Raw genomic sequence first — 24506 nt, forward strand, 5'->3', positions numbered from 1 at the left:
CTCTTTTGCCTTTTAGAACCCCAGTCCTCCATGTCTTAACATGGTCTTCCTCATGCTCCTCTGTAAAATGTCAGCCCAGATGTTATCTCCTGAGAAAGGATTTCCCTGGCTGGCCGACTTTAGTAGCTCTTTCACCCAGTTCATTCCTTGTACAGTAGGCTGTTATTTTCCTCAAAGCATTTACCATTTATTTGTTTATGTGTGTATTAATTTCTTTTCACTAGCAGGTGGGATCTTGTTCCCTTTTATAGCCATGGTGCCCAGAACAATATGTAGCTCATCATTTTCAATAAATATTTGTATAATAAATACTTAGCAATTGTTCAATAAATATGAAGTAGCATTATTATATTTAATAAATAAGTGCTCAATAAATATTTGTTAAGTGAACAATAATTCTGTTTTGACCTATTTTTGCATTTTGATTTTTTTTGCCCTCCCCTCCTCCCCCCAATTTTGAGCCAAGATTAGGAGGACGAAGGTGTGGACTGGTAGAAAATACACAGTCCTTGGGTGTCACTTGTAGTATGATCTTAAGAATTTCATTTAAAAGTTTTTTCATCTGTAGAATGCAAGGCTGGAGCTAATAGTCACTAAAGTATTAACCAGTTTTCTAACATTGTATAGTTGGTTTGCCTGTTTGTTTTGATGACTATGAAATTTTTATTTTAAAATTTGGGGGCCTTTGTGTCACAGTTGTTTCTCTAGATTAATATCCTTACCCTTATATTCTTTTCCCTAAATGAGTAATTTAAAATAGCAAATGTGTATTGTGTATTTGCTTTGTGTCAGTACTGTGCTTCACATTTGCAGACATTATCTTATGTAATTTTTCCATCAACCCCATGTGGAAGGGAGTATTATTCCCCCAACTTTAAAAACAATGAAACCAAGGCTCTGAAGGGTTAAATATATTTCTGAAGGCCACAAGGGAGGAAGTGTCAGAACTGGGAACCAAACTTAGACCAACTTCAGAGCTCACACATTTAACCATTATGTTACATTCGTCCCTGATTTGTTCCCGCAACTCTATTCTTTCCTTTATGCTGGGATCAGTAGTCTCTTTATCCAGAGATCCATTTATAGTATGGTGCAGGGTTTAGGTCTGGGGCTCAGTGAGGAAAGTGAAATTGGGTGAGCCTGATGCACATGCTAATTGGTTAGCCCAAGCTTAAGTGTGTATTAGTTCCACATATCAGCTGGGTACTCCTGACTCATAGTATGTTTCTTCCAGTCTGTTGTAATGTACTCTCATACATAAGAATCAAAAGTTGTTATAAACACCACTACTAAGACAGCTATTTTTAACCTAGGTCCTTGGATCTTCTTGGATTTCATGTTGGGTATCAGGCTGTCCATTAGCTTCCTGAAATGACAAAATTGTGTGTTGAGGGTCTGGGGTGTGGAGGATGTACATTGTCCAGAGAAAAAATTTTGGTCTTAGATTCACAAAAGTCCCATGACATAAAAAATGTTTGAGCTTGGGCTGTACGAGGACGGAACTCTGTAAAGTATACATAGCACGTAGATAGAAGGCACTTGTCTGTGGCATTATAAGGAGACATTGCTGCATAATTGTTCAGAAACCTGTAAGTCAGGAGTTTACAAAGAATTTGTTTCTAAGTATTGACCAGGGTTGTGGGAGTTTCTTGAATTATTGACTGGTAAAAAACAAAAAACCCTGCATTTTGCTGATAATGTTATATGTATTGTAGAAAATAAGTCAACCACATTAAATATTTGAGCTTTACAATCATTGATAATGGGACATCTTTTATATTAAGAGGTATTAACTAGAGCTAGCAGCTACCTTCACATAGTTGTATCAAAGAAAATATAGGCAAGTACATCTTTTAGAATGCTTTATTAGGCTCCTGTTCCTACATGCACCTTTTAAAGTTCTGGAACACGGTCATGACCAAGAACTGGTCCCTGCCTCGTCAGTGCTCGTGGGATCATTGAAGAGGGAGGTAGACTGTAGATGGATAAATCGTGTTTAAACGAAGTTGTGAACCAAGGGGAACGTGGGAACACCGAATGGGGTAGCAATTACCTGTTCAAAGCAGAACCGTCAGGGTAAGCTAATTGTTGGCAGTAGTGGGTAAGGGAGGAGGATAACTGGTAGGGGGCAACACAGGGCTTGTGACCACTAAGGAGAGACCTAAATTCAAACACATGGGGATTCCCAGTATATTTTGGCGAGTCCTGTTTTTGAAATTATCTCATTCCCTTATGATAAACTGTACTCTTTGTCTCATTTTTCCATCTTGAGGAAATCTTATCCATCCTGCTTGTGAATAATGCTCTTTCATCGGATACAGTAGTATTGCAAATGTAAACAATGATGTTGACCAAATAAGCAAGAGCTGGAGCTAAGGCCCCCCCCCGCAAAACCTTTTAAAGTCAAAGTTTTATTTATTTATTTATTTGTTTTTTCTTTTTAGGACTCTACCCTAGGCATATGGAAGTTCTCAGGCTAGAGGTTGAATCAGAGCTACAGCTTCCAGCCTGCAGCACAGCCAGAGCAGTGTGGGATACGAGCCACATCTGTGACCTACACCATAGTTCATGGCAATGCCGGATCCCTGACTCACTGAGCGAGGCCAGGGATTGAACCCTGGCCTCACGGATACTTGTCAGATTGGTTTCCACTGTGCCACAACAGGAACTCCTTTAGGTCAATCTTAATGGAACATTCTTGAATCCTTTTTAAGGCAACTCCATGGCTATTCTGCTCTTTGGGATTCTCATGCATTTTTTTCCCTTGGTAGATTCAGATAAAGGGGGAGAGTTTATCTTGGTGCCCAGGTTGTCTTCTGTGAGTAACAAGGGTAGTGCCACTGTGATCCCAAAGCAGAGTGGCAATCATGTGTATTTTTTATTTCCCCAGATGTTTCTGAGTTGACCCTAAAGCAATCTTATAGACACAGCTCTGTGCAAGTTAATAAATGGGAAAAGAAACTGTTGAGGGCAGGAGAACAATTTAAGCTTCTGTCTACCTGGATTGAAAATTCAGAGGTTGTTTTGGGGCTTCTTTCAGCTCATAACCTCAAATGGCCTATGAGCAAAGATAGATACTAAGGCAGGTTTTGTTAGATGTTTCTTGCGGCTGAACTGACCTCTTACTATGTAAGCTAAAACATCCAGGTGCTGTATCCAGCCTTCCTCATGGAAGAGTTGTGGGCATGTGACCCTGTTCAGGACAGTAAGATATAGGATGTCTTTTTCTCTTTAACAGAAAGACTCATAAAGAGAGAATTGCCCTCTTTCTGTGCTTGACCATGGTTATGTGAGGATGAGTTAATGTTTAGCACTGTGGCAGCCATCCTGGGGGAAATGGGATGTGAGAGAGGCTAGGAGAATCAGAGATGTTGACCTAGAGCCTTGATAGTAAGTCATCCAACCAACCCTGGACCTTTTATATGAGAAATAAAAACTCTTATCATTTAGCCCACTTTTATTTGGGTATTCTGTAACTTGCAGAGGAACTGTCTTAACTGATAAATTGTTAAACCACGGTGACTCTATACATATCTCAAAATTGGAAACAGCCTAATCTTCAACCAATTGAGGGACCACTTAGGTGAACTTTTATATCTATACAGTGGCATGTATTGTTCCGCCATTACAAGTAATGTTGTCAAAGCATTATTTAAGGGTATGTAAAATACTCTTTCATATACACTGAATAGGAAAGGAAGCATTTTAAACTACAAGATAGCATGGCTTATCTGTGTTTTAAAATGCTTATATGTGCATTGAAAGAATGCTGGAGAGACTCATCAGCATTATGCTAGTAGTTTTCTTCAGCTGGTAGGATTATGTGTGACTTTCAGTTTCTTTCCATTCTGCTTGCTTCATTATACATGTAACTTTTCTATAATCTAAGAAAGTTTTAATTGTGGACCCAAAACCACTTTATCAAAGTATTAAAAATTATAAAACAGGATTGTATTTGTAGGTGCATCTCTCCTCTCTTCTGACCCATCTGAGTAAATAGTACAACTATCTACCCAGTTGCTTGGGACCCAACTTGGCCAGGAATTCTCCAGTTATTTTCATCTCCTTGGTCCATAACTTTCAGTGCTATCTGCAAAATAGCTATTTTCTTTCTTTTTTTTTTTTTTCTGGCCACGCCTATGGCAGTGCCGAAGTTCCTGGGCCAGGGGTCAAAACCTGCACCATAACAGTGACAATACTTCCTTAAACCGCTAGGCTATCAGGGAATTCCTCTGAAATAGATCTTCTGTTCTTTGCATCTTGTACTGCCGTAACCCTAATCAAAGTCATCATTTTTTGTTTTGAATCCCTTTATTACCTCATGCCTGGTTTCTCCTTTCATCCTGGCTGCTCTCAGATCCAGTCTCCACATACCATTATGAACTTCCAAAATGTTTAAACTGCAATACTGTTGCTTAAAATATTATAATGTCTTTATATAGGCTGATGAAATAGGAAAAAGTACTCAAATCATTTCACTCATGTCAGAGAGGCAGGCAAATCATTGGGGAGAAAAGATAGACACTAGGGGGATAGTTGGTTATTTTTGTGGGAAAAAATGAAATTGGATCTTCCTATCATATGCAGAAGTCAGTCTGAAAAGTATAAACAGACAGAACTTTAAATTTTTCGAGAAGAAAAATAACTAAGACGACTTTTTATCTTAGGATAGAGAAGGATTTCTTAATAGGTCACAGAAAGCTCCAACCATAAAAAAAAATAATAATAATAATAAAGATTGATAATATTGCTCACTTAAAATTAAAAACACCTGTTCATTAAAAGATATTTTAAAATGAAAAGATTAGTCAAGAAACTGAGAGAAGATATTTGTTAACACATATACTCAACAAATAATTATCTATCTTATACCAGTTATGGACAAACTAAAAGTTCAACGTAACAAAACTCACCATTGCCTAAAGCTCTCATTATTCTTAAGTGAAAGTGTAAAGTCCTTTCTATCCATGATCTGATTCCCATAATGTTACAACCAACCCCACTCCCTCTTTGCTTACTGGGTTGCCACCAGATGTCCTTTTCTTCTTTGGTCTCTGCACGTTCCTTCCCAGTTCTGGGCCTTTGCAGCTACTTTTTTCTCATCTCCAATTCTCTTCTCCCATCTTTTTGCAAGGCACTCTCTTTCTCATCCTTCAGGTCTTCCTCAGAGAGGCTGTTTCTTGATTGTAATGAATGAAGGATTATTTACAGTTATGTTACACTCCCCTCGCCCCCCCAGTTAATAAGAAAGATCCTGTCCTAATGTGGCAGCAGGTACTTCACATGACTAGATGGTGAGGATTTGTATTTCGTTCTTGACACGGATACAATTTCCCATTGACTTTTACCTTGGGCCTTAGGGAAAATTCTGTACCCAATTCTAATGTGGTGTGGTTTTGCCAGATGGACAAGCAGTTCTGACACCAGCTGTGTGTGTCCTACAATTCAATTGGAAGTAGCATAAGATCCCACAAGTTAAGGGCTCAGCCCCATGAGAATGCCGGTCCTCCCTCCACCTCAGACAACAGTTCCAAATCCAGGTTATCTCCTGTGTTTTTAACAACCTCCTCGAGTTTGATTAATTTGCTAGAGCAATTCACAGACTCAGAAACATTTAACTTACTATTTACCCATTTTTAAATAAAAGGATGTAACTCAGGAACAGTCACATGGGAGGGGTGCATTGGGCAAATTATGAGGAAAGAGCCCAGAGCTCCATGCCCTCTCCAAGTGCTCTACTCTCCCCAAATCTCCCTGTGTTCACTAGAATGGAAGCTTTCCAAACCTTGTCCTTTGGGTTGTTCTCGAGGCTTCATTACATATGCATGATTGACTAAATCAGTGGCCATTGGTGATAGAACTCAGCTCTCTGTCCTCTCTACCCTCCCTCTCCTTAGGGGGATGGGGGAGCACTGCAAGTTCCAGCCTAATGATCACATGGTTGGTCCTCTTGGCAACCAGCCCCCATCCTTAAGTGTCCTCTGAAAGTCACATTAACATAACAAAAGACACCTTTTATTGCTCTCCTCACTTGGGACATTCTGAGAGTTTTTGGAGCTCTGTCCTGATCTGCGAACTAAGACCAAAGGTATATTTCTTATAAATCACAACATCACAGCCTGATTCACTGTTTCTCCTATTGCAGTTTATGAGGCTAATGACCGTGCAGTGAAATCAGTAGTCAACATTTTTTATTTATAAAAGGATAGAAAACATAAGTGTGCTGCACATAATATTTGTTAAATTTTTGTTTTATTTACATGTGGATTCTATGCAGATATACAACATGCACACACATGTGCAGCACATATATGAGTTGTGGTCAGAATGTTGGAAAGCAACATCTAGAGGTCATTTGAGATTCATTCTACTTCTGAAGATCTAAAGTCAACTGCAAGGTTACTGAAGTACCTAAAGTAAATGTAGCTTTACTTTAAAAAAAAAAAAAAAACTCTGAAGTAACTAAAGAAAGCTTTTCTGAGCAGGATCCCTTAGCTTGGTAACTGTAATGAATACAACAAAATATAGAAGAATTGGTTTCAGTAAGATCATGTGTTAAAACCACTTCATAAAATTTTTAAAAACAAGCCTCCAGGAAATTGCATTTCAATTATTAATTTGCTTAGAAATATTTTTCCTAGTAAACTGTGGACCACTTCAGAAAAAATTCTAATAGGGTTTCCGATGGGAAAGTTAATAAAATAACTCAGGTATGGGGGATTTTCTTCCTTTGCTTTTCTTGCTGTTGTTACTTTGTGAGTTAAACTGCAAGTTAAAACATTTGAATCCTTGGCACAAGACTCATGGGATTTGCTTATTTGCTTGTTATCTGTATTCCCATTTAAAGACCAGTCTAGAGATTTTGAGGACCACAGAGATCTCTGGTTTTAGCATGAGAAACATATTCTTGTGGTGATTATCTTTCTTGGGTTGTTACAAATACCAGTCTTGCCTCTGTAATAAATCTCATGTTTTAAGTCGTCAGCAGTGAATTACAGTTAAGTTTAGGTTGAAAGTTCTTCCCTTTGTTCTTTTTTATTCTTGCTCCTTTCCATTTATTCACTTAACTTTTAGCTTTTGCTAGAGATATTTGTCCAAAGCAAGAACCCCTTATCTCTTATCTTTTGGCTGGAATGGCACATCCTATTTTCCCCACCTCTACAACCTCAGGAAAGTGGAAAGAATAACAAACACTGTGTACTCATCACCTAGACTCCCCAGTTAATATTTTGTCACTTTTGCTTTGTGTATACAGACAGACATATACTTGGTGTATGCCAGATTGATTGACTGTAAGAGGCAGACGTGTTAATATTTCACTTATTAATTCTTCAGTGTGCATCTTCTATAGACAATTTTCCAACATAAGCACAATACAGTTAACACATCTGTGTATCCAGTGTATAGTCATGTTCGTATTTCTCCATTTGTCCACAAAATGTCCTTAATAGCTTGTCTTTCTTCATAGCAGTCGTCCCTAGTCCTAGTACTCACATTCAAAAGTGGCTTAATTGTGCTCTTTCCAGTCTTCTCTCACAGCCCCAAGAAACAGTCCCCAGGTGATTTCACTTTATGACTTTGGCATTTTGAAGATTCCAAGCTAATCTTGTAGAATGTCCTGCAAGCTGGACTTGTCTGATTGTTTTCTCATGTTTAGATTCAGGTTAAGTATTTTAGTAAAAATACTACCTGTCTATTTCCCAGTTTATCGCACTATGGATGAAGCTAGTAATCTGTGGAGTGATACTTTGACACTGTGAGTGACCCGTTCCCCAACAATTTACCCAGTGGTTTTAATATTGACTGATGCTATTAATGTATTTGGAGCAATTAAGTTTTTAATTTTTTGTTTTGTTTTGTTTTGAATCAATACTTTTCTCTAAAGAAGAGCTTTTCCTGCCTAACCCCCTTCCTCCTTCCCCTCTTTCATGTGAGAGCGAGAACGAGAGAGGGAGAGAATATAGACTTCTGGATGGCTTTTTCAAATAATAACCATTTATTGAGTGTTTATTATTTGCCAAGTGCTATGCTAAGGGTTTTATATTCACAGTCTCAGAATTTTCCCAACAGCCTTTATAACTGTTCTTACTTTTACATTAAGAAACTGAGGTCTGAAATCATAAAGTAACTTGCTCTTGCTCACAAGTGCAGGTGGCTCTGATGTCACTTCATTATGATGCATCCCCAAATATCATCCAGGATCTTCTTTTTCAGGCTTAGCTCATCCCCCATAGACAGGGTTGCTCCTAATGGGCATATTCACAGTCCAGTGTAGATGCTAGTCCCATCCCAGGCTCTTTTCTATGTTGTCGCTTTATTTCAGAGTTTGTTGCCTCCTTGCCCCGCTCCTGAATTTGCTAGTCCCTCCCTTACTTTTCTCCTTGAATAATGACTCCTGGTTGGATCAAGGCCATCTGGTTGGAAGAGTAGGTGTAGTCCTGAGAGCCATTCTCTAGTCCTTGACCTCATAGCAGGTCCTACAGCTCCACCTGTTTTCTTGGGGTACCATGGACTCCACTCCTGGCAACTGTTTTTTAAAAATGTGTTGTAATCTGCTATAGTTATTATTCTTTATGATGCTTGAATAGTTTCAAGTTTTGCTGGTGAGGACCCCTTCAGGTTGGCCTTTTGTCCTATTTGTCACACCCCATTAATCTAGATAGGTTTCTTGCTTTCTAGAACGAGGTGTAGCAACCTCACCTTGCATTGTTTTCCTTTTTTTTTTTTAAGACACAAAGATAGGGCACTAAGTGTGCTCATTGCTTCTAAGAAAGAAGCTTTCTTTGGAGGATTTTTCTGTTGATAGCATAGTAGAGATGAAAGGTGGTAGACAAGAAAACCTCTGTTTAGTTTCCAGTTGGGGTTATCCAGAATTGCTAGGGAGTTGTGTGGGAATGTGCCTCTGTGTTCACTGTGCTCCTGCTTGGTCATGGGCCAGTCGGGCCCCGGTGGTCAAGCAGTTGGGCACATTTGATTTAAAAGAATTTTTCTTTTTGGAAGTTCCAGTTGTGGTTCAACAGAAACGAATCTGACTAGTATCCATGAGGATACGGGTTTGATCGCAGGTCTCCCTCAGTGGGTTAATAACGATCCAGTGTTGCCATGGGCTGCAGTGTGTGTAAGTCGAAGACGTGGCTCAGATCTGGCATTGCTGTGGCTGTGGTATGTAGGCCAGTGGCTACAGCTCCAATTCATCCCCTAGTCTGGGAACTTCCATATGCAATGAGTGCAGCCCTAAAAAAGACCAAAAAAAAAAAAGGTATTTCTCTTCTTGCTGATAGATACTTCAGAAGCTATTTGCTGTGAACTTGATTTGCTAGTGGTCCTTTTCTGCCCTTTGTTCTAAACTTGAAACTGTGAGGGATAATTATTTATAGAAACTCCAATAAAAAGCAGTTAACAGAATTGAGGCTTTATCTCCTACCTCATTGCTATATATTTTCAGAATTAATTACTATTTTTCAACATTAAATTAATTATCTTAATGGAGTTCTTACTCGCCTAAGTTTAAAGTTCACTCCATTTTAATGTTTATTCTCTTGAATGACCTATCAAAGGAGCTGGGAAGATTTTTATTTTGTGTTGTGGTTTGAGATAAGAGAGTGTTTTGCCTTTTCTTTCGTCTTTTTTTTTTTTTAAACAAAGTCTTTATTTATTTATTTACTTATTTATTTTTTATTTATTTTTTGCTATTTCTTGGGCCGCTTCCGCAGCATATGGAGATTCCCAGGCTAGGGGTCTAATCAGAGCCGTAGCCACCAGTCTACGCCAGAGCCACAGCAACGCAGGATCCGAGCCACGTCTGCAACCTACACCACAGCTCACAGCAACGCTGGATCGTTAACCCACTGAGCAAGGGCAGGGACCGAACCCGCAACCTCATGGTTCCTAGTTGGATTCGTTAACCACTGCGCCACGACGGGAACTCCTCGTCTTTTTTTAATAAGGCACAAAAGATAGCAGTGGCCTAGGAAGCCCAGTCAGAAGAATTTTTCCAAGATATTATATATTTCTCAATAAGTTCTTTTTCAGTTACATAGAGTATGTTTTATTCTAATGTTTAATTGGTACTACCAGTCTATGCCCTCTTTCATTTTTTGGCTTGTTTTTTATTTTTCTTGTAAGGTAAATATTTTTTAACCTGCTAATTTGTGATTAAAGCGGTGATAGATCTTAAATTGTTTTAGTAACAATCAATGTTGAACTGGTATACTCTTTTTTTTCTTTTTTTTTTTTTTTTTTAAGACCGCACCTGCGGCATATGGAGATTCCCGGGCTAGGGGTCAGATCAGAGCTGTAGCTGCTGGCCTACACTACAGCCATAGCAACATGCGATCCAAGCTGTGTCTGCAGCCTACACCATAGCCCATGACAACGCCAGATCCTTAACCCACTGAGTGAGGCCAGGGATCAAACCTGCATCCTCATGGATGCTAGTCAGGTTTGTTAACTGCTGAGCCATGACAGGAATTCTTTGAACTGGTATACTCTTAAGATCAGTTTCCTTTCCTTCTTTCTGTCTTTAAAAAGCAAGAGGTTTTATGTATCTTAGGATAAAGTAGTAAACCTTTGCAGGTCAGAGTTGCTCTGTAATTAACACAGATGGGGTGGAGATCAGAGGACAGTAATAATGCTTTTGGGAAATATCAGCAAGCTTTTGCTGTGTTGGGAAGTCATACAGTTAGGTTATGCTACTTAGAGCTCTTTGAGCAATAATTCAGAGAAATCTTCCTCCTTTTCCAGGGAATCTGCTCTGAGTTTTCCTCTATTGATGAGAAGACCAGCTAGAGATTCTTTCTTACTTTGAATTCTTTTTTTTTTCCCGTCTTTTTGTCTTTTCTAGGGCTGCACCTGTGCCATATGGAGGTTCCTAGGCTACTAGGGGTCTAATCAGAGCCACACACTGGCCTACGCCAGAGCCACAACAACGCGGGATCCGAGCTGCGTCTGCAACCTACACCACAGCTCACAGCAACGCCAATCCTTTACCAACTGAGCAAGGCCGGGGATAGAACCCGAAACCTCATGGTTCCTAGTTGGGTTCATTAACCACTGAGCCACGATGGGAACTCCCCTTATTTTGATTTCTTGAATGTTATTTGAAATATGATAAATTACAGCCTTTTTTAATGGAGGAAAGGGTAAACTTCAGTTTAGCTGTTGGTGACTTAATTGTTTTTATTTAAAGAAGATGGTCTCTAATACATTCGTTTTATTGACTAATCAAGAATTGTTATCAATTTTACCTGTCTCTTGCTAGGATAGTTTCTAAGGAGGAAACTTACAAAGAAACTTAAAAATGACCACTGAATACGGAAGTGGTTTATTTTATTGATGTAAATTTTTTTTTTTTTTTTTCTTTTCTAGGGCCGCACTCGCGGCGTATGGAGGTTCCCAGGCTAGGGGTCAAATCGGAGCTGTAGCTTCTAGCCTATGCCAGTGCCACAGCAACACAGGATTCTGAGCCGCGTCTGACCTACACTGAAGGTCACGGCAACACCAGATCCTAACCCACTGAGCGAGGCCAGGGATCAAACCTGCAACCTCATGGTTCCATGTTGGACATTAACCACTGAGCCACGACGGGAATTCCCTGATGTAAGTATTTTAAAACCTACCAAAGGAGTTCCTGCTGTGGCACAACAGGGTCAGGGTGTGTCTGTAGTGGCCAGGACACAGGTTCTATCCCCAGCTCAGCACAGTGAGTTAAAAGGATCCAGCCTTGCCAGGGAACTCCATATGTCATGGGTCAGCCAAAACAAAAACAAAAAACCTGCCAAAGTATTTGAGTATCTCTATCTTATATTTTTATCATCTACCTTTTGGAAACTTGCTTAACCCTTTGGTAACTTACCTCATTTTTATCTTAAGAGTTGTATATCTTAAATACTTGGTAAAAATTGCTCCTTTCTACAGGATGCCCTGAGTATGCTTTTTGTTTGATATTTTATATGTATAACTGATGACTTGTAGAATGGGTTTATGGTAGCCCTCTCTCTTTTTTTTTTTTTTTCCCTCTCTTTCCTAAGTTTAAGGCATACTCTATTCAACAATGCAGTTGTAGTTTGGATGTTGTCATTCATAAGATCTTTGCAAGGGCTTTATAATTTTGGTATAATAACAAGGGAAAAAAGAAAACCTCTCAGTGCTGTGTGGCATCCTGGAACAGAAAAGTAACATTAATGGAAAAACTGGAAAAATCCAGATAAAGTATATTGGTTTTCTATGGCTATGTAAGAATTTTTGGTTGTTGTTTTTTGAGTTTTAATAAATTCTCTGGGTTCTCTAAGGTGTGTTTCAACATTACTGGAAGTTGGGTAAGGGATATATAAGAATTCTCTTTATATTTAGAAATTTAATTTACCAAAAGCTTTAAATAGTATGGCCACATGACTAAGTAGTGGTGGGGTACACAGAGTCCTGCAGCTGGTCTCTTGTCACTGGAGTGTCACAGTCTTGTTGGCAAGTCAGGGTCGCCTTATCCATAAAAAGATGAGTAACAGTACCTTTATGAGGCAGCCTCTGCCAATGAATGACATAGGGAATCCTGTGAGATGGTAACACATGACATGTTTAGAGAAGCCTTTGCAGAACAGGTGAAGCATGAACTGAGCAAGGTGGATGAGTCAACTTAGATAAGTAATGGGAAAGTTGTTTCAAGAAACAGCAGAGGCCATGAGTTGAGAAAAAAATACTGTGATGATGCAGGGTGGGTTCACTGGAGTTGAAGAGATAATGCAATCTTAGGATGATCAAATATGGGCTGACGAGGCAGTAGAAATACGAGAAATTGAGAACTGACAGGTTTAGATGATGATGGATATAGGAGCACAGAAGAAAAACAAATCAGTATGACTGATACTTGAGCCAGCCAAAGTTAGTTAGGGAGTCTGTGCTCAACATTTTCATTATCATGTGTTACTGGACCTCCAAGTAGAAGTTAGATCAGGGGTACTATAGCACCAGAAAGGAGCCAAAGGTTTAGGACTCTTCCTCTATAGTGAGCAGGAAAGGAAAAGCCAAGAGGAAAATCTAACAGCAGCTTTCAGAGAGGTAACTAAAGAGAGCCCATGACCATCACTGTAGTCCCCTGAAGCAGGTAAATGAGAGTTTCATGAGGATATGCTAGCTCTGGCTATAGATAGAAAAGGACTGTGAAATCTTGAAATAATTGCTACCTGAATGGTTATCAGTTTTGGGAGAATGGTGGGCCCGGAATCCAGATTATAGGGGGTTGAGGATTAGGGGTTTGTGTGTGAGAGATTGAGGTGGAGACTGCAGATTTACACTAGTTTTTAAAAAAGTTTGGCTGTGAGTAGACAAGGATATGTGTATGTGTGTTTGTTATACAGTCTAGTCACTGAAGAGGTCAAAAGAAGGTTATTTTAATTAAATGTAACAAACATTTATCAAGTGCCAGTTATCTGTAAGGCATTGTGTTAGGAGCAATGGAGGACACAAAAAAGTGATTAAAATGTAGTGGGTACCCCCCACCCCGAAAAAGTGCTACCTCAAGTTCTTTCAATGTTAGATAGGCAGTTCATCTTAAACAAAATGCTAGAGGCACAGGAATTAGGCTTGCAAGCAGAAGAACAAAATCCATGAGGGAACACTGAAGGCGGGGGAGAGAGTTGGAGAAGATGGAGAATGGATGGAGCAAGGAAGGGAGAAGGGAAGGAAAGATGATGCAGCTTGTGCAGGTGAAGGAGGGTTGGTCCTGGGCCTTGGAAGGGAACAGGGATCCTCCTCTCTCTAAGATGAGCACAGTGAAGAAGAGAATGATGTCGTGTTAGAGCTGTTCTGAAGTAGAACGGAGCACAAGTGAGGAACCCAGGAAGTCTTTTCTGTGAAGGTCATGTGCTACAGACCCAGGGGTATGTTTTCTGCCTTTGGAAGGTTCCTGGTTGAATGGGAAAATGAGGTTGTTAGTGCTTATTTTTGGTCCCCTAAGAGAAAAATAAAAGTGAAATAATCTGGGCCACTGAAGACAGTGCTTTTGGTTGAGGGTTTGTTGTTGCTTTTGTTGTTGTTTACTGGCTAATGAAATAGACACACATTTTTCAGTTGCTCAGATATATTTATGTCTCAGTGCCTGCAGTTAGCTCAGGTGTGTCAGATGCAGGCTCTCACAGAGCTTAGAGTCGAAGAAGGGTGATAGATAAGAGGGACATATACAGGCTCTTAATAAATGCTTGCCGACTGAACCTCTGATCTGAGGTAGAAAGTGGCTACGTGCCCAATCCCTGCACATGAAGTATTAGGGGATTTAGAGGAGAAAGAACATTGGAGCAGTTTTCTGGCTCTTTCAGTTGGACAAGGTTTCTAAATAAATTTGCCATATATTTACCTAAAACTTGCTTCTTTATAGACGTATTTTCTACACACTTAGAAAATATTTTATGCTTGTATTTTTTTGGTCACAACTGAATAGCAGTACATAAAGAATTGTGAGCATGATTTTGGCCCCTCAAATGAAGAAAGGCATTATCTTGAACTCTCCAGTTAGGTACATTGCCAGGACTTAAGGGTGGGCATGGGTTGATGGGGTGTCTGCATCACTGTCCCGATTTGCCATTTTATGTATGTAAACGTGACTTTAAAGTGTTAGTACTTCATTTCATTTACTGTATTTTAAGAGCCTGTAACCAGAAAGTAGGTGCAGAACAATTGTAGAAAAGAACTAAGTAGTGCTACAGTTTGACTTTTATAGTCAGACACAGGACTATAAAAGAGGGGAAGAAGAAGGAAATAAAGTAATTTAGGGAGGAGGAAAAACCTTACTTTACTCTCTGAATTATTTTCTTTAAAAATAGAAAAAAAAGTCATTTCCAGGTCCTTCTTTCCAGCGAAGGGGAGTAGAATATGCTACCCCGTACATTTTTGAGAAAGCGCTTTTGTGCAGCTTGAAAGAAAATTATAAAAGTCTGTTTAGCTACCATAGAATAGGCCTGAAAAGTGATTTTAAAGGTTGTTAATTAAAATGTAGCCACTATAAAAGTTAGTCTGAGAATTTCCAAACATGTGTTCTCATAGAACATTGTTCGTGTAGGGTCTCCGTTGACGGGATTCCTATTGAGGGGCATGTTTAACTTAGCTTCCTCCATCACCTCCCATCTCCTCATCCCACTAGGAAGAGGCAGCAAGGCCTGCTTGCCGCAGTTTCTGTAGCCCAGCTTGCTGCAGCCTTGGCTGAGGTCAAGCACTCCCCTTCCAGCCTCTCGAGGGCTTTCTCCATGTGTTGCCAGTGTGCTGGTAAAAATGACTTTAAACTCTTGTCAGCACAGTTACTGGTGCATGCATCACAGTCCCACTCAGATAAACCTGTCACAACACAGAGGCGGCCGCTAGAGAAGAGTACAAGGGCAGGCCGCTAGCTTTTCATTCGAGCATCACTAAACGTGCACAGAGTGCCCAATTATTTCAGCATTATTGAGCAAGCCTACAGGAGGACCCAAGCCTTGCTACATTAGATTTTCTTTAGTAATTTGCTCAAGTACCGCTGAGGACACTTAAAGGGCTTAAAACGGTGGCTGCAACCAGTTTCCTTTTCTGGGTTGTTAATTCAGGTTTTCTCTTTCAAATTAACTCTCCCCGCATGCTGTGCAGCAGTTCTGGGAGAACTGTTTAACACTAATTTTCTCAATTTTCAGGCTTTTTTTTTTTGTTCAGCGTAACTGCTTTAACAGTCATGTATGTTTTGATTAGAGATGTACGATAGTGAGGCCTTATGTTTTGGGGACCAAGATACAGATACTTTGTTAAAAAAGTCTAATTTCCACTATAAAAGTAACAGATAATTTCACTATTTAAAAATTAGGTTATTTACAATGCATTGCAGAACCACTAGATCCAAGTAAAAAAAGATAGTATTTTTCTATTATTCATCTCCCTCTCCTTAAAAATATACATATATATATATGTGTGTATATATATGTGTGTGTGTGTGTGTATATATATATATATATATATATACATATATATATATATAAAAAAGACAAATCTTTCCTTCATAGGTGTTCGGCTTTCCACTGTCTGTTTGCACCTCTTTTCTTGCCTTCTGCTAATGGGGGCTGGGGGTGTCTCGGATATAGGGAACAAGTTCAATATCTTTGTCCCGTTTCTCACAGCAGCAACAACTCCAGGCCCAGCATTTGTCACATGGACATGGCCTGCCAGTGCCTCTGACTCCACATCCTTCAGGGCTTCAGCCCCCTGCCATTCCACCCATTGGTAGCAGTGCCGGCCTTCTGGCCCTCTCCAGTGCTCTGGGAGGCCAGTCCCACCTTCCAATTAAAGATGAGAAGAAGCACCACGACAACGATCACCAAAGAGGTGAGTGATTTTCTCAGGATGTCAGTCTGATATTACCTGACTGCTGCTGAGGGTAGGTCTGGATGTCATTGTTTATTCTGTGTTGGGATTTCATTTTACCAGTGACTAAACAAAGGATTTCCGCTGGAAAGTGAATTAATTTTTGGAACAGTCTTTTGCTGAATGATACCCTACTGGTTGACAAGAGTTAATGCACTCTCCAAAGGGGGATGGGGAGGGGTCGGGGTCCCCATTTCTTGGTTATTGCCTCTGATCCCTTGCTCCTTCCTGTGTTCCCAAGTCTAAATCAGTAATGAAGTGCCACAGTAGTCTGTGTTTGGAATAGTCACTGGCATTAATAGCTAATTTTGACCGAATCTATTTTGGGGAAAGACTTGCTGATAAAGGCTCACTTAATAATTTGACAGACTCAATTATTATTTATAAATCAGATCAGCCTATATAGTGCAGTGAAATTCTTGCTGGTAAGAGAACAATTTCAGTAGTCTTAGTAATTGAAACAGTGCAACTCAAATTAATGAAATCTGTTGGTTTAACCACTTCTATCACCTTCTGTTTAGAAGCATGAAATTAACTCTTTTCTGACTAAAAGAACAGCACAACTGTTTATGTAAATAATCGATTTAAAGGTCAGTTGTGCTCCTTAAAGGTTGATGTCTCCCTGCCACTAAAGTAAATGATGATGCAGACATTTTGATGTGACTATATGTTTGTACGGTGTTTATTAGTAATTTTTATTGGTTAATGTCAGAAAAGCAAATGAAAGTCTCTCCCAGCATTCCTTTGTGGAAGTTTACTTAGTACATGGGTGGTTCATGGGTCAGAAGGGTGTGGTTAAAATTAAAACCTCATATATACTCTTGTTTCAGTGTCATTACCATGAAATATAGTCTTGGGTAAATGATTTTTATTGCATAAACATAAATTTTCCATCTCCGATGTTTAGAAACACTGTAATATTTGTCATCAGATATCTCAGTGCTATGGTACAGAGCTGAGGCATGTCTATAAACACTTGTATAAGTGGAAAAGTCAATAAGGAATATAAATAACATGAATATCCAGCTTTGGTTTTTGAAATTGTGTCAAAGGTAGATTGGCTCTTTGTGGATCTGGTCAAGTAGTATTAATAATTAACTTCATAGCAAAGTTGACATCTGTGCTATTTATTATTTAGCAGAGATCAAATTTGATAAACATATTCTATGTAAACTTACTGGTACCTTTCTTTTTTCCCCTTTCTCTCCCCACTTGCTCTGCCCATGTTGCTGCTCTTTTGCCTATAGACAGAGATTCCATCAAGGTAAGACTCGAGATTATAGATGAAGGAGTGGCTTAAAAGTGGGCTCTAAATGATTTGAGTATATCTAGTAATGGATTCTTAGAGATTTACAGGATGATTTGGTGGGTTTTACCAAAGAGTGGTTAATTGCATTTTGGGATTGCTTTCAGTTATGTGTTTGAGATTTTTGAAAATATTAGTCCCATTTATTTCTCTATCGGAATCAGATTTATAGACCAAGATTGAATTATAAGATCTGACTTGCATTGCTCATTTTATTCTGTCTTCATCATGTGAAAAAGAATAACTGCTTTTCTTCTGTCAAGCTTTGGCTATAAGATGAAAAATAATGGGAAATATTGGTTTATAAGGAAATACATTTTGGAAAGCAGTTCCATCCTAGAAAACTGTCAAAACATTTAAGAGTATTTGTCTTCACCAGAAAGTTTGTGGGGTTTTTTAGTGACATCTTGGTTTCCAGTACAGCAAGTTATTCTCCTTAGGTTCTATATCTGTCTTATCTGCCTTCTCCATCTCTTTATAGAGAAGTTGTAGAAGAGGAAAAATTATTTAGGGCCTAATACTTTGGATATGCTTTTGTAATACCATAATGGGGTGTTCTAAGGGTGCCTGAATTTATATAGTAGACAAACAAGAAAAACAGGCTACCATGGCAGAAAATGAGTAAAATATGAAATTGCTTGATAACTTTTGAGCCAGGCATGATGGAAATATACCACTGTATTGTTGGATAATTGTCTTACGCATGCCATTGTATTTTGTATAGATTAGAAAGCAAGGGCATTTCCCAAGCATTGGCCAAAGCATAGATGCTGTCAGTTGCTTTTCTTGTATTTTACAACGATATGTTTTGGAGCATCGGCAGTTACATCTCCTGTAGTTTTAAATGAAATTGTGTATGTGAAGACTAAAATCTTCCCCTGAAAACCACCTGTGCTCTCACTTTGAATGCCTCTTTATTCCTTATCCTTTTATAGTAAAAGGGAAATAGAGCCCTCCCCTGCCCACCAGAATTCAATAAATAATAGAAAATAAAATCCATCTATTTTGCTCTTCAAGAATCTTTGTAATTTGAAAGGGTATCTGCACACCCATAGAAATGTCAACATTTACGTCGGAACTGCACACATTGAATTATTTAATTAAGCATTTAGAGTTGTGTACTTTGTTGTATAATATGAACTTCAATACCTAAATTAAAAAAGCGTTCTTAATCAGAGTCTAGGAAGTACTCCACACATATGTACTTAGGCAGTAGTAAGGAAATGCATTGATGGGGAGAGCAGCCCTTGGAAAGCCTGTCTAGTTATTCTGAGACCAATAACATAAACATTCCCTGCCTTCATATGATGAATACATAGCTTCAGGCAGGCCAGTGAACTAAACAAAAGCCTCCGCCATGCCCCACTCCCAGAAGGCTGTGAAAATATTTATACTCCAGTGCACACTTTTGTGTCAGTTACATTTTATAGTCCCTCATGCCAGAGGAGGGTATATTTTGAAATCATCTATAATCATTCAGGATGAGCCTGGGAGTGAGTATCTATATAGCTTGGAAGCCAGGGGAGAAACAAAAGGTAATAGAGGCGGATGATTTTGCCTTGATTTATTATGGAATGGTGGCTATAAATAGCTATTTTTGTGAGTTCTTGAATTTGAAGTCGTGTTGTGTCAGGTCTAGGGCTGTCCTGTGGCTTTGCGAGGTGAAATAGTTGGCTAATTTTGTAAATGTGTTCTCTGATGCTCAGAGAAGCAGTTAGTTGCTTGTTTCATCGATCGTCCTCATCCTCCTGTAAGTGGTTCCTGGTTAAGAGGGACTTTTTATGATTGTCTGCTGTGTGACTGGATGGTTTTTGTCAGCCAGAGCATGCCAGTTGCCTGCAGCTGGAGTCAGGCTTGTATGAAATAATTTATTCATGCAAGATAATGCTCCTTAACATTTAACAGGTAATGAACGTGACATAAATTTCCTTCTTGCTTTTAATTTTTCCCTTTCCTCTTCTAATGTGCAAACAGGCAGCTCTGGTACTCTAAATAATAAGTAATTTTTGGCCATCTGTCAAAAGGAAATTTCAATACAAATTTAAATTAATGGTGCCTGAAATTTTTTATAGCTCCTCTAAAAGCCTCTAATGTGCAGAAAATTCTGAATCTGCTGGTAGTAATTAGTGTTGCATGTAATGAGGATGTGGGCAATGTTATACAGTCCCAGTGTAACATTTTGATATGGCAGCAAAATTTTGATTTATACAAGGTTGTGGATGGCTTTAATTGTAAGAGACACTTTAAAATGTTTTCTTGATGTTACAGATTATTGAACAGGGCACATTTCAGAATAGCTCATAAAATATAAATTTAAACTTACTGTAAAGATTCAGGTAATTAAGGTGTTTTACCCTTAGGTGTCAAGTAAAAATGAAAGAAATTCCCTTGTTAAAGTGGGCCTTTCTCTTCTTGGAAGTTTCTCTAGCCACTAAACCACATGCTATTGGCTTTATTGATCTTGTTTTCTATAGCCCAAGTAGCCAAGTTTATTCCTAAGGCTGTTATTTGCAGAACTGTATCTGAGTTTTCAACAAAGACAGAGAATGTAAATATGGACCTAAAGTAGGAAGCACTGTAGGAGTCCAAGAATCAATTTATTTGGTGATGAGAAACCAGAATGGTATGTGTGTTCTAGGGGGGCTGTTGAAGTAAGGAGCCAAATCACCTGCTTGTCACTTGGCCATCCATGTGCCAATAGTAAGCCTTTTATTTGGGGGCTGAAAATGTTAAACTGACCATAGTCTACCCCCATCCTTAGTGATAGAGTGGAAAGCCCAAAATAGGTTCCTACTTCTCCTTCCTGAATGGAGACTTTCTCAATAACTTCTGGAGTTTTCCAAGGAAATATTTTCCAAAGTGATGAAGCCTTCCACTGCCCATCCTTCTTATGGGCTGAGGGGTAGAAGTTGGTTGGCTCCAGAGAGAGGACCGAGCAGACATTCCCACATGCTGCCTGGAGCTTCCTAGTTGGTGGAGATCCCAGTTCAACAGGAGTCATTAGCTCCTTACATCACTCTGTTTCCCTCTGATTGCTTGACATGAGGTTAATGATTCAGAGCTGTGAAGGCCAAGTTGCCTAAAACCTGGTAAGAATCTGAGAATGAGAAATTAATCTTATTACACCCCATATGTCTTCACCTTCCAGCAAAAAACAGGGCTAAAATCAAGACCAACTTGAAAATTCGCTATCTGCAATGATTCATTAACTCCATGAGCTCTCCCAAGTTGGTATTATCATGCATACCTTTTTACTTCCCAAGTCCTTTTTATGTTTATTGCTTATTCTTTTTTTAATCCTGAATGCAGTAATCTCAAGTCAGGCACTTGAAGGATTTGCCATTTGTTATTTGTAAAATATAGCATAAGTACATTTTTTTCCTTTTAAGTGGTGGTGATTTTATTTTTATTATTTCATTGCATTGTCTTCCCCAAAGTGCCGTATGCATAATCAAAGAGGATGATATTTTTTTGTGATTTGTACATTGCCAAAATAACCTCCAGAAACACTGCAGCATTTTAAAATGCCAAATGCAATCTTTGAGTTTGTTTCCCTATAATCCGCCAATATTGAACTTTATAGTTTTTGTAATTTTTGCTAGTATAAGTATGGATGGCACAGTTTTTTAAAATGTACATATAACTATTTTTCAAACTCAGTGCTTTTCTATGGGTATATATATATGCTATATCTCCCCCTGCCTTTCTGTATGGGTTCTTTGTTTTTGTTAAAGGGATATTATGGTGATCTGTTTATTAGTTCTATCTAAGGCAATGCCTTTTTATTCTGCCCTAGCTATATTTTGGAATTTATTTTATGTAGATGACTAAAACATCATACATTACTTTTCTTCTTGTCTCTACACTTATTCTCTTTGGCAGAAAAGGTTTATCAATGGAGAATTAGACTAAGGCTGTTTTTATGTTCAAATCGAAGTGTATGATTCAGGCCAAGAAAGCACTTTTGCCTCATTAGTTGGGTGTTATAGGTGAAAGTGGGCTTTTAGCTTGTTAACAAAATTATTACTTCTGTTTGCCACATCACTTGGTATATCGAGACTTAGTGGTCAAGGGGTTCCCCTTGTGGCTCAGTGGAGTTAAGAACCCAACTAGTATTCATGAGGGTGCAGGTTTGATCTCTGGCCTCACTCTGACTCATTGGGTTAAGGACCTGGTGTCCCCACAAGCTGGAGCGTTTGTCCTAGATGCGGCTGGGATCTGATGTCCGTGGTGTAGGCCTGTAGATGCAGCTCCAGTTCGACCCCTAGCCTGGGAACCTCCATATTGTGCAGGTATGGTAAAAAGAAAAAAAAAAAACCTTAATGGTTAAGGTTCTGTTCCAGGATTTGTGTGACATTTGTGACTTGGTTTTTGTTCCCCTCTGCCTCTTTTTCCTATTGCAAAGCATTATCAGTCTGAGAAGAGATGAGCCTTTAATATGTTTCACCCCTTGGCATGGAGAAAGCAGAGAAGAAACCACTTGGGGAGGAAGGATGGGCCAGTAGAAGAGGGAATAACTATTCTGCCCAGGCGGTTTGGATTTTAACACTCACTCCCTTTTCCCCATACACCTGTGAAAGAAAGGAATGCTTGTAATCTTATGCTTTGTGAGAAAGCTTGGTGGGATTAATGGCCTGTAGACTTTAGAAGGACACGTTATAAAAAGACAAAAAGCCTAAAGTTGAAGTCCATAAAATACTATAAAGAGGGTATAATAAAAAAACAAACCAAAAAAACAAAAAAAAAAACCTCCAACAAACCCCAAACATCAACAACAAACTAAGCTGTGATGGGGCTTGTATTATCTCCTGTTTTCCCCTTAGGCATCAGTAATCTGAGAAAAGAAAGTATGTAATTAAGGGTTGTGACTTGGACACTCCAGTTTCTCCACTGTAACCTATCGAAAAATCAGGTAAAGCCCTAGTTACCCAGTCAACCCCACTGATGAACATGTATAGCTCGTGGTTTAGATTTCACTTGTGAAGGTAGGTGGTGAGGACAGGTTTATTTATTTATTTGTTTCACATATGAGGAAAAGTTTAGAGGTCACCATAGCCATTGCCATCCTCAAAAAGAAAGCTTCATGGGCAACTCTGACTCATTCTTTGTTATTAAAAACTTGAAACATACAGTAGAAATAATAGTGCAAAAATCTTCCATACTTAACATCAAGGTATAAGAGTTATCAACTTTTAGCCACATTTTAATCTGTTCTTTTGTTTCTTTGCTAAAATATTTTCAAGCCAAAGTAGATAGCATGCTTTTTTACCCTTATGTACTTCAGTGCATGAAATAAATACATTTTCCCAAAGAGTGGATTTTTTTTTTTTTTTGGTAACTATAATGCCTTTAATTACTTTGTAAAAAAGTTATTTGATGGCTTCTGATAACCAGCCTATAAGCAACCTTCTTTGATTATTTCAAACAATTGGTTTGCTTGAAATGGAGTCCAAGTAGGATCCATTCCATTTTGTTGTGATCTCTCTAGGGTCTCTATTAATCGAACAGTTTCCCTCCTTTTAAAATTTTTCCTATGCCACTGATTGGTTGATAAACCTGGGCCAGCCTTCCTAAAAAATGGCACATATATTAGATGTCTCTGTGCGCTTCCTTGTGATATCAAGACTTTCTCCTGAATCATGTTAGGAAAAGTCTTTTTATGAAAGAATGGGTAGAGGAATGACATCTAGGTTTGCATGTACAAGTTGATGATATCAACAGTTTAATGAGGTTTACGAGTAATCAGGGAAGTAAAATTTCTAGAAATCTACACTGATTATCAGTAAGTAGAATTCAGTTTGTATCCTTTAACTTTCAAACACAGACTGTGATGTATTTGAAATCCAACTTGACTTTCCAAATGTAAATAATAATAATATAAATATTGTTTAAGAAAGCCTTTTAAAAATACCTTTTCAGGTAGAATTTTTTTTTCTTTTAAGGTTTTATTAAAGTCTAGTTGGTTTACAGTGTGATGTTTCTGCTATACAACAAAGTGATTCAGTTAGACACAAACTCATATCCATTCTTTTTCTATAGAGTTATCAAAGTCTAGTAAGATTTTAAAAATATATTAAGTACATTTATTTTCTTATGTGTAGTATCCTAGATGCCCTGTGCTCCAACAGAACATAGGTCTCTCCCACTAAATTTCTAGCTCCTTGAGGGCAAGAATCTTTATCTTCTTTGTGAAACTGTATGTAGGAGGACAAATCAAGGGAGTTGTAATTAGAGAAATCCTAATTTTACCAGGAATCCTCTCTCCCTCTCTGGGTAAGCTCTGTGTCCCTGGGCAAGTCACTTCCCTGGCTCTCGCAGCTATTACTCTAGATGGTTTTTTTTCCCCCCCAAGCATTTGGAATGTAGATGTTATTCAGTCCTATCCTAGAAATGAATTTAACAATACAAATCTTATACTATAGAGTATGTTTTGGCAATAACGTTGGCCATACCATTAGCCAAATAAACACAGTGGTAATTATATTTTTGGGTGTTGAGTAGTAGGGGAGTAGTTTAGTATTTTAAAATACATCTTTCAAGGATTTAATTTAAAACTTTGAATTTTCAAAAATAAGATGGTAATTTAAAAATGAGTGTTTCAGTATTACTCTTTTTTAAGTTCTTTGTAGAGGTATTTTTTTCTACCATGTATTTTCCTATTTAGTGTTACCTTATCACAGAATAATCAGGACTTTTGTTCTGTGGGTTTATGATGAAGTAACTTGTTCAGTATTAATTGATATCTGCCTCTAGGCATGTTAAACTGTGTGAAATGTAACAGGTGCCCTAATTCCAGAAAATATGTTGTAATTGTTTGTTTGCCTAACAA

At 38.6% G+C, this 24506-nt stretch overlaps 1 protein-coding gene across 9 annotated transcripts in view; it reads left to right on the forward strand.

The window, feature by feature from the left end:
* The window catches only part of TLE4 (transducin like enhancer of split 4), a 148808-nt gene that overhangs the window by 60917 nt on the left and 63385 nt on the right, over positions 1 to 24506 (forward strand). For 6 of the 9 annotated variants that reach the window (XM_005660177.3, XM_005660175.3, XM_005660176.3 and 3 more), the window contains 2 exons: positions 16128 to 16332; positions 17619 to 17635. In XM_005660177.3, the coding sequence (XP_005660234.1) occupies positions 16128 to 16332; positions 17619 to 17635 (222 nt within the window). The remainder of the gene's footprint in view (positions 1 to 16127; positions 16333 to 17618; positions 17636 to 24506) is intronic. The other 3 variants (XM_001924195.6, XM_021065175.1, XM_021065166.1) reach the window with 1 other exon arrangement.

The sequence above is a fragment of the Sus scrofa genome, chromosome 1 (genome assembly GCF_000003025.6).
Source record: "Sus scrofa isolate TJ Tabasco breed Duroc chromosome 1, Sscrofa11.1, whole genome shotgun sequence".
Taxonomy (NCBI): Eukaryota; Metazoa; Chordata; class Mammalia; order Artiodactyla; family Suidae; genus Sus; species Sus scrofa.